The sequence below is a fragment of the Pimephales promelas genome, chromosome 1 (genome assembly GCF_988280905.1).
Source record: "Pimephales promelas chromosome 1, fPimPro1.hap1.1, whole genome shotgun sequence".
Taxonomy (NCBI): domain Eukaryota; kingdom Metazoa; phylum Chordata; class Actinopteri; order Cypriniformes; family Leuciscidae; genus Pimephales; species Pimephales promelas.
Window position 1 is genome coordinate 2,732,901 of NC_142769.1, and position 10,664 is coordinate 2,743,564.

Below are 10,664 nucleotides of genomic sequence, written 5' to 3' on the forward strand. Positions count from 1 at the left end.
AATTGCTGTTCCGAATAACCAATACAGTAGAACTCTTACCAAGGGAAAGACACAGGCTCCCTGCAGGAGCCATACCGTGGAAGAATACACATATTGGATCGCCGCAGGGATCACAACATATGGGAACCAGCCTAGCACCGGTTCCACCAATGCATACAAGTGTTAGGCCTGGCGTCGGACGCTCCGCCATGTCTGACTGCCGAGGGGTGCGGAGGAATTTGACAGGGTTTGCCTATGTGGGGAACCCTACTGGAGCAAATAAGAGCACATATCTGCTCCATGGGGAAAGGGGAGTGATGCAGCAAGCTGACACTAGTAGTGTTACTGGCTACTAGAGTACACGGGAAGAAACCGGCTCTACGCGTACGGTACAGAATCTAGCGAACGTCTAGCGAACTGGGTGTTGCCAAGCCCGCAGCTCTACAGATATTTGCCAGTGAGACGCCATGCGCCAGCACCCAGGAAGAGGCAACGCTCATTGTGAAGTAGGCTCTCAACCCGACCGGTCAAGGCGCGCCATGTTTCTGGTACGCCAAGTCGATGGTATCCACTATCCTGTGGTCTATACTCTGCTTGGAGTCAGCCTTTTTCTTTTTCTGCTGGTCAACGTAACAGACGAAGAGTTTATCCTGAAGCTTTGTGTTCTGTCCACGTATAGGCGCAGATAGGACAGAAAACAGCCAGGGCTGGGCTCCGAGGGCAGCGATTGCAGGTTCACCTTGGGCACGGATCCAGACTGGAGTCTCAGGATAATGTGAGAGTTGGCCAGGCCGAATTCTAGGCACGATTCGTTGACCGAAATGGCATGCAAGTCCCTTACCCTCTTGATAGAGGCCAATGAAGACAGAATTTTTAACTCTGCTGATTGCAAAGGCTCAAAGGGTGGTCTCTGCAGTGCGGTAAGCACCAGAGACAAGTCCCAAGATGGTATCGAGTGAGGGCGAGTTGGATTCAGTTGGATTCTTAGGAACCTGTCGACCAGGTCGTGCTTCCCCAGCGACTTATCCTCGACTGCATTGTCATGTGCGGCGATTGCGGAAACATAGACTTTAAGGGTGTGTTTGACCCCCTTTCACCTTCAGGACTGCCTTAATTCTACTTTGCATTGATTCAACAAGGTGCTGAAAGCATTCTTTAGAAATGTTGGCCCATATTGATAGGATAGCATCTTGCAGTTGATGGAGATTTGTTGGACGAAGCTCCCGTTCCACCACATCCAGAAGATGCTCTATTGGGTTGAGATCTGGTGACTGTGGGGCCATTTTAGTACAGTCAACTCATTGTCATGTTCAAGAAACCAATTTGAGATGATTCGAGCTTTGTGACATGGTGCATTATCCTGCTGGAAGTAGCCATCAGAGGATGGGTCATGGTGGCCATAAAGGGATGGACATGGTCAGAAACAATGCTCAGGTAGGCCGTTGCATTTAAACGATGCCCAATTGGCACTAAGGGGCCTAAAGTGTGCCAAGAAAACATCCCCCACACCATTACACCACCACCACCAGCCTGCACAGTGGGAACAAGGCATGATGGATCCATGTTCTCATTCTGTTTACGCCAAATTCTGACTCTATACCATCTGAATGTCTCAACAGAAATCCAGACTCATCAGACCAGGCAACATTTTTCCAGTATTCAACTGTCCAGTTTTGGTGAGCTCTTTTTCCTATTTGTAGTGGAGATGAGTGGTACCCGGTGGGGTCTTCTGCTGTTGTAGCCCATCCGCCTCAAGGTTGTGCGCGTTGTGGCTTCACTGCATACCTCGGTTGTAACGAGTGGTTATTTCAGTCAAAGTTGCTCTTCTATCAGCTTGAATCAGTCGGCCCATTCTCCTCTGACCTCTAGCATCAACAAGGCATTTTCACCCACAGGACTACCCAATTTTTCTCAGAACGAGCTTTATAATATAAAATAGATTATAATATATTTTGCGAGGGAATGCAAAAGATTTGATTTTTTTTTTACCATCACCACCAGATATACAAATAAAAGCAATTCACAAATCGCTCAATGACACATTTCCCATTACACCACAGAGTGTGTGTTGAATCTATGCTGCTGTTTAACAAAGCAATTTTTCCTTTACATGTAGCTTATTTTGTGTATTTTAGTAACTTTCCTTCCTGTTTTAGTCCAATCTTCTTCGGCACACTGGAGTTTCTGAAGATCCTTCTATATTGAGTGAAAGAGACAAAACTGATTTCTGAACCGCTTCAACTGGAAAAGCGTTAAAGACACACCCGTTTTGTACACATCTCTCCAACACAGAAGCCGTAGGCTATAATATATCAGGTGATCAGTTGAGAGAAACCGAAACGTAAGTGTTATTGAACTGTTGTTTGTCGCTCTTCATCTGTGTGTACTTGCAGTGAAATGGCGGATACTACTTTTTCTCAGGACCAGTTCGGCTGTTCAATCTGCCTGGATCACCTGAAGGATCCAGTGGCTCTTTCCTGTGGACACAGTTATTGTATGCAGTGCATTACAGACTGCTTTGATCAGGAAGAAGAGAAGAAAGTTTTCAGCTGCCCTCAGTGCAGACAGACATTCACTCCACGACCGGTGTTGGGGAAAAATGTGGTGCTTGCCGAAATGTTAGATAGACTGGTGAAGCTAAAACTCCAATGTGTGGATCCAGCTCAGTGTTACGCTGGACCAGGAGAAGTTGAGTGTGACGTCTGTACCGGAAGAAAGTGCAAAGCTGTCAAGTCCTGTCTTGTGTGTTTGGAGTCTTACTGTCAACGCCATTTTGAACGTCATGAGGAATTTCGTTCAGGAAAGCAACACAAAATCACTGATGCCACAGGACGACTTCAGGAGATGATCTGTCATGAGCATGATCGAATTTTAGAGATTTATTGTCAAACAGATGAGCAGTGTATATGTGTGCTGTGTATGATGAATGAACATAAAAATCACGACACTGTCACAGTTACAGCACAGAGGACGGAGAAAGAGGTATGATAGGGGTTGAGAAGTGGACCACCAAACTGAAATAGGAAAAATGAGACCTGATCAGTAGACCTTTTTTTTTTTTGACGGGAATGAAAATGAGGCTGAGAGGGATACAATGCGTTCAATGGATGGTAGCCTACTGTTGTTTAAAGGAGTAGTTCACTTTCAAAAAACTTTTGCTGATAATTTACTCACCCCCATGTCATCCAAAATGTTCATGTCTTTCTTTCTTCAGTCGAAAAGAAATTAAGGTTTTTGATGAAAACATTCCAGGATTTTCTCCATATAATGGACTTCAATGGGGTCCTTATGGTTCAAGGTCCAAAAGACAGTTTCAGTGCAAACTGCAAACTGTCCAAAGGGCTTTAAACGATTCCAGACGATGAATAAGGGTCTTATCAAGTGAAACGATCGCTCATTTAAAAACAAAGTTTTATAAGCTCAAATGGTCGCCTTGCTCTGTTCTGTGATGCGTATTCGTGACTCTCCTGTTCGAACTCATTTTCTTGTCATTTGGTTCATTCAGCAAACGAAATGAACGAATTGACTCGGAAAAAGATTGAACAGGAGAGTCATGAACGCGCATCACAGAACAGAGCAAGGCGACCATTTGAGCTTATATATTATCGTTTAAAGTCCTTTGAACAGTTTGCAGTTTGCACTGAAACTGTCTTTTGGACCTTGAACCGTTTGGTTCCCATTGAAGTCCATTATATGGAGAAAATCCTGGAATGTTTTCATCAAAAACCTTAATTTCTTTTCGACTGAAGAAAGAAAGACATGGACATCTTGGATGACATGGGGGTGAGTAAATTATCAGCAAAAGTTTTTTTTAAAAGTGAACGACTCCTTTAACAAGAATCTGACAAATGAAATTTGATGAAGCTGACGAAACGTCTTTCCAGAAAAAGACAAAAAATCCATAAAACATTTTTGTGGGTTGTGAAAATAAACTTTTATATAGTGTGTGCCATTGTAAAGACTACGTCTACCCTGACTATTACTGGGCCAAAATTGTTCTCTGATCTGCTACACTTTACAATGCATTATTATGATTAGACTAAGAATAATAGCAAAAAATCTAAGAAATACAAAAGCTCTATCAACCATCCATATCACTACAATACAAAATCATGTCACTAGACATAAAACATGACTGTCTGTTGATATAAACAATATTTTTGTCACATTTCATTGTTTTTGTCCCGCAGAAACACTTGAAAGAGAGAATCAAGCGGCAAATTCAGGAGATAGCGAATGAGATGCTGGAGCTGAGAATGGCTGTGATGTTTTATAAGGTCAGTTTTGAGAAGAATAACTGATGGCAGTACTGATAATAATAATTCTGATATTTAGGGCCTGAGCACCGATGGTGAGAGGACCTTGCGTTTTTGCTCTGTTTATTCTTCTTCTTCTTCTCTTAAAAGAATCGCTCTTTAGAGGGCCTAAACTTGCTCGAAAATTCATGAAACTTTGCACACGGCACACGCTTCAGAAGTGGAGAAAATTTACGTTTGATATGGTTTTCAAAATTGGGTGGGGCAAATTCTTGAAATTATTGCCCCCATATTTTGCCCCGGCTCTACGTTTCATGTATAAATATGAAATTTGGTCCATACATGTAATGACCCAATACCTACAGAAAAGTCTCTTGGAGCATAGCCCTAAACACAACAGGAAGTCAGCTATTTTGAACTTCGTCCTAGATTTTGTGCATTTTTCGTAATTTCCTGATGTTGTACTTTAACAAACACCTGATCTGACCCTCTTCAAATTTGGTGAGTGTATTCTTAAGGCCTTTGCAACGTTAAATTGCAAAGAGTTTTCGTTGAAGGGTGTGCGCTTGGCGGCCTGATAAATGTACACCCAATTTCAGCCTTTTGGTGATTTGTGCATGAATATGTCATATAGTTCAATATTGCTTGCAGTTCCGATGTTGCTAGGCAACCACAGACAGCCTGCAGTAAATTTGCCCCAAACATCACATGTTTGATAAGAGTCCTGTCCTGAACACATGACCATGCTCATATTTGGTTATAGCAATAGCACCCCCTGCTGGTTGCAGGAAGTGTGCAAATACAAATCCTTTGACATAGTCCTCCTATATTTATTATCATTAAATACTGCACACCGTGCTCTGTTTTCCTAAAACCGCCAGGTGGTGGCAGCACGGGTGCAAGGGCCCTTTTCATCGCTGCTTGCAGCTTTAATTTGAATTTGAACTGCAGTACCTATTTATACCACTAGCTGTCCTTCTTACATTCTTATGTACCCAGACAGCAAACTGACATTGAATCAACGTGGAAACGACGTCTCTCATGACATTGAAACAACGTTGATTTGCTCATCGAATTAACGTTGAACCAACGTCAGACGCGGCATTCTTCAAAGCTAAATGAAATCAAAAATTGGTTTGCTTTCATAACGTTGAAACAACGCGTTGATTTCAAGTTGATTTTCCGTTTGTTTTGAAAGAATGACGCGTCTGACGTTGGTTCAACGTTAATTCGATGAGCAAAACAATGTCAGATCAACGTTGTTTTCGATGTCATATTTCCACGTTGATTCAATGTCAGTTTGCTATCTGGGTAGGTGTTCTGAGAAATGCTAACGTTAACTTGCTAGCTTTGAAAGCATACGGTCCCACCCTCCCGGCAGATAGGGGACAGAAAGCTCTCAGATTTCATTAAATAGATCTTTATTTGTGTTCCGAAGATGAACAAATGTTTTGTGGGCTTGGATCGACACAAGGGTGAGTAATTAATGGCAAAATGTGCATTTTTGGGTGAACTAAATTGCATTAATTGCATTAATTTAAATTCATTTAAAAGCGATGGTAACAAAGGGTTAGGTGCGGTGTGAAAATCCCTTTTAAATGGATGATAGTGTCTCCTAACAGTGCTCAGCTCAGACCGCAGTGGAGGAAAGTGAGAAGATCTTTACTGAGCTGATCCACTTGATTGAGAGAAGTCGCTCTGAAGTGACACGGCTGATAAAAGATCAGGAAAAGGCTGCAGAGAGTCAAGCTGAAGAATTCTTGAAGCAACTACAGCAGAAGATCGCTGATCTGAGAGGGACAGAAGCTGAGCTAGAGCAGCTTTCACTTTCAGAAGACATCCAGTTCCTCCAGGTAACAAGAGCTCTGATAAATGGGACAGTGGTCTTTAATAATGTCTTGTAATTACACAAGCTTTTTTGCTGATAAAAAAATGTAATATAAGGAATTTACTGAGAACTTCCACTTTTCATGTGAAATTACCCTGTTGTTTGTGTGTCTGTAGAGTTTCCAGTCTCTCTCTGTCCTGCCTATGGACTCACCCAACACCATCATTAGTTCTTTCCGTTCCTTTGATAATGTACAAAAATCTGTCTCTCATCTGAGAAAGAAACTTGAGGATTTCTGCCAAGAGGAGATAACAGTGATATCTGGTAGAGGTAAAGTACTGGATGATGTATTCAGTCTCAGAAATAGGTTAAAGGACAAGTTCGGTATTTTACAATTAAAGCCCTGTTTTAAGATCGTCCCTGATGAAATAGAATAGTTAAGATTGTTTTTTAGACAGATGCTCCTGTCACGAGAATTTTTGGATTCTGTGTTAGCACCCCCCATCTTTACAATGGTAGCATAGGTGCACTCGAACAATCATTCATAAAAACGCATACAACTTTAGTTTACAAAGACGTGAAACTCACCGAGTGGTCTGGGGTGTTCACTGATATGCTCACACAAAAATCGCTGCAAAAGATGCTTTCCAACAGGTTTTATCTTAGTTTTTGTCCGACTTCATTTTCTTTCTGTTTTCGGTCGAAGTCCCCGGTAGTAAATTGTCGAGTTCACGTGCGCTATCATTGGTAACTAGATAACTAAGGATCGCGCACGCAAACTCGAGGATAATTGACTACTGTGGACTTCGACCCGTCTATGGGACACACCGAAGCAGTTTGTTACCTATGGATCCAACATGGCAGCAGATGCGAAGTTACCTTTCGATGCAGCCTTACGGCCTTAATTTTCACACATAGGTTTCACACCGCAAGCATGATCGGCACTTGAGCAGCGCGTTAGCGTAACTACATCGTCACTCCAGCTACAGACGCGCGAGAGTATTCAAAGCTACATAAGCGAGCAATTATTTAAAAAGACAACTATACATTTGTGTTTAGAAGTTGGTCACATTGATAGTCTTGAAAATTTGTTATAGGGAGTTGTAGAACATTCGCATATAAATGTTAAACAACAAAACATCAGAGAAAATGGCTCCAAGCTATTAGTTTCAGTGAGTCATACTTTCCATATGTTTAGGCTGCAACTCCCTCTCCGTGGATAAAAAACAAAACACACAAATAAACCACACACTCGGGTTTGATTTGGGTTGTGCTAGCCTATGTAGCTGTCTGTGTGTTACATAAACTAAAATAACGTTTATATATAATATTTTCTGGCTAGTTTACTTTATATATATATATACATATATATATATATATATATATATATATATATATATATATATATATATATATATATATATATATATATACTGTATATATGAAGAGTTCAGATGCAAAAGCCTCTAAGTGCCATTTGAAATTTTCTTATAGAATGATCATTTTTATCAAGCTTGTATATTTAAGTTCAGTAATTTCACTTAAATGGCAATGATAATTACCTATGAATTGTTATTTAAGTGAAGTTACTTGTAACGTACGGACAGAGACGGTCGGATCCATGTGCAGCACTTTATTAAAACAAGCAGACATGAGCACGGGCAAACACTTAAACAAAGGGGCAATCCAGAAACTCGTGGTCAAAACAGGCAATGGTCGAGGCAGGCAGCACAGGTTCGTGAACAGTCCAGGAAACAGGCAAGGGTCAAGAGTCCAGGGAAACACGGAGACACAGAACAGGGAAGAACGCTCGGAATTGCACGCTTACAGTGTAACAAGACTTCGCAAGGGACACAGGGAAAACTCAGGCTTAAATAAGGAACTCAATAACCAATAATGAAACACAGCTGAACATAATAAAACATAAAGAGTCCAAGGGGAAACATAACATGGGGAGAGAGTGCCCTCTAGTGGCTCTCGAGGGCACCACGGCTGCTGATCGTCACATTACTGAACTTAAATATACAACTTTGATAAAAATCATCATTAAAGAAGAAAATTTCAAATGGCATTTAGAGGCTTTTGCATCTGAACTCTTCATATATATATACATATACAGTATATACCCAAACTGAATAATTAAAAACAAGTTTTTACCGGCGCTCACGTATGAGGTGTGAAACGGCCGTTAGACACACGCCATCATGTACACATACAGTAAATCATTGAAACGAGTGGCTATGAGCTACGTACAGGCGCATTTGATACACATTCGTAGGACCCAATAAACAGCTCTGGGCATTCGTAAACTACGCCTCAAATACAAGAAAATGAACATGTGACCCAGACCACGTTTCAATGAGCTATTATACTGGCTATTATAATACACTAATATCTACTGTTTTCTGTTTTTCATAGTGAATTGCGCCCATATCTTCACTGTTCCTGAACCCAAGACCAGGGAAGAGTTCCTCCAGTGTAAGTCAAGATGAAAATATACAAACACAGAAAGATAGATATATCAGTGCCTCAAAAAATGTCTGGTCTTATAAGCTTTTGAACAATAGAAAAATTCAGGCTAAATATAAAAATTAAATGCAACTAACCATATTGTAATAATCATATGGAGGCCAAAAAAGGGACTTGAAAGGGAACTAGAGGGCGCTATTGGGGAATGTCTCCAGCATTACCTGTGTCTGAAACATGACATTCTGCTGTTGTTTACACATTTACATATTATCATACGCATATCATTTAGCATAATTGAGGAAATTCATGCCAACAATTACCACTGTCATTTTTGTTTTTTATAATTGATTGAACAGATGGGCTATTATTTATACTTAACAACTAATAGCAACTCTGGCAAATAATACACACACATTCATTCTGACATGATCAATATCGGAGAGACAGAATGGTGAACCTTTTTCCCTAAAGCATCTTATTTTTCTACTTTTATTAGATCGCAGTCACTTGAATCTGGATCCAAACACAGTGAATAAAAAGCTCCGCCTGTCTGAGGGGAACAGAATGGCTACTTACACTAAGATATCCAAGCAGTATCCTGATCATCCAGACAGATTTGATCATTGTGAGCAGGTTTTGTGTAGAGAGAGTGTGTGTGGACGTTGTTACTGGGAGGTGGAGTGGAGCAGTAGTGTGGCTGTATCAGTGGCATATAAGAGCATTAGCAGGAAAGGAGCAGTTAATGAATGCTTGTTTGGATGTAATGGTCAGTCCTGGAAACTCTTTGGTACTCGCTGGAGTTGTTCATTCTCACACAATAACAGAGAGACCAAACTGCCTCAGGTGTCCAGCTCCCGTATAGGAGTGTATGTGGATCACAGTGCAGGAACTCTGTCCTTCTACAATGTCTCTGACAAAATGACCCTCATTCACAGAGAACAGACCACATTCACTAAGCCTCTCTATCCCGGGTTCACGGGTACTAATGGATCATCAGTGAAACTGTGTGATCTAGAAATATCAGGGGTGTAAAAGATATTGAGATAAGATAGTTGGGTTAAAGCACAGGTACTTTGTTTTACTCAAAAGACAAAGCATCTAACCAAAAATTGTACAAAAAAAAAAAAAAAAATTTTTTTAAAGCAGGCCTATCTACATTTATTTAAACTTATAAGCCAATAAATACTCGTTTGTCACTTTATTTTCAATTTTCGAATATTTTCAACAGTGATTTGAACGGTTGTGTTAAAGTTACTGTCTTAATAATAAGAATTCTAATATTATTATTCTAATTATAAGAATTCTAAATTCTTTTGAGTTCAAAACTAGAATATAATCATTACTCCTTTTGTTTAAATTTAATTTTTTTTTGAAAAATTACAATATTTTTATGTTGGGCAACTCAGTTTTATTCAGTGGTTAAGTGGATTTCCTTTTCTTGCAGGATTAACTTGTATATGCTTAGGTAAATGTCTCCAAAGTAAGTGTGTCATAAATGTATGCCCATAATCTCATAGTAACAAGGTGAATTAATCAAGAAATTCAGATTTGCTTTTACCTATTAACAGAATGATTTGCTGATTTATACAAATGAAGAATCAATTATATTGTAGAAAAATGATTTAATGAATCATTTCACATTTGCCGGGCATCCATTCTACAAAAACTGTTACACTTTTTTTATCATGAGGATTCTCTGTGATTGGTCGAAGATCCTCCCGGCCATGATTAAAGCATTTTCAAAGGCATCATCTGGAGTCTGTCTGGTTAGTGAAACGCTAGAGATCTTATTCCCAAATGATATTGTTCGTAAGAGGCGAGACGTCGTCCGACTCAGGGTCTCTTAGACATCCAGTCCTCGGTTATGATGCTTCTCCAGCATTTTATGCTTCAGAATAATAATATTTCTAGTCTTAGGCATCTGGGTTTTCCAAAAGTGGTCAGAGCTTTTGCAATATGTCACATGTTACATAATTTCATTACTAGCCACCAGATGGAGGCATTACTTGGTATCTAAATGCCAAACAATATTTTTCCAATATGAGAACAAAGTTAGAGAGTAACACACAGATAGATTTTAAGAGAAATAGTTAAACTAACTGACCTTTAAAAATAAATTAAAAGCCTGATGG

The 10,664-nt window shown here is 40.1% G+C and overlaps 1 protein-coding gene across 1 annotated transcript; it reads left to right on the forward strand.

Moving 5' to 3' along the window:
- The first annotated feature begins 2,065 nt into the window (after nt 1–2,065).
- On the forward strand, nt 2,066–10,271 carry LOC120492629 (E3 ubiquitin/ISG15 ligase TRIM25). Its single transcript, XM_089135227.1, has 6 exons — nt 2,066–2,961; nt 4,170–4,256; nt 5,858–6,088; nt 6,240–6,393; nt 8,482–8,541; nt 9,029–10,271. Exons 1-6 carry the CDS (start codon nt 2,377–2,379, stop codon nt 9,562–9,564), a joined length of 1,653 nt encoding a protein of 550 aa, XP_088991353.1. The 5' UTR covers nt 2,066–2,376; the 3' UTR covers nt 9,565–10,271.
- Nucleotides 10,272–10,664: the final 393 nt, after the last annotated feature.

Bases quoted from the DNA above. Each gene is read 5' to 3' on its own strand.
- LOC120492629 (XM_089135227.1), top strand. From the start codon at position 2,377: ATGGCGGATACTACTTTTTCTCAGGACCAGTTCGGCTGTTCAATCTGC. The intron at 2,962-4,169 runs GTATGATAGGGG...TTTGTCCCGCAG, and splicing joins CACAGAGGACGGAGAAAGAG to AAACACTTGAAAGAGAGAAT. The intron at 6,089-6,239 runs GTAACAAGAGCT...GTGTGTCTGTAG, and splicing joins AAGACATCCAGTTCCTCCAG to AGTTTCCAGTCTCTCTCTGT.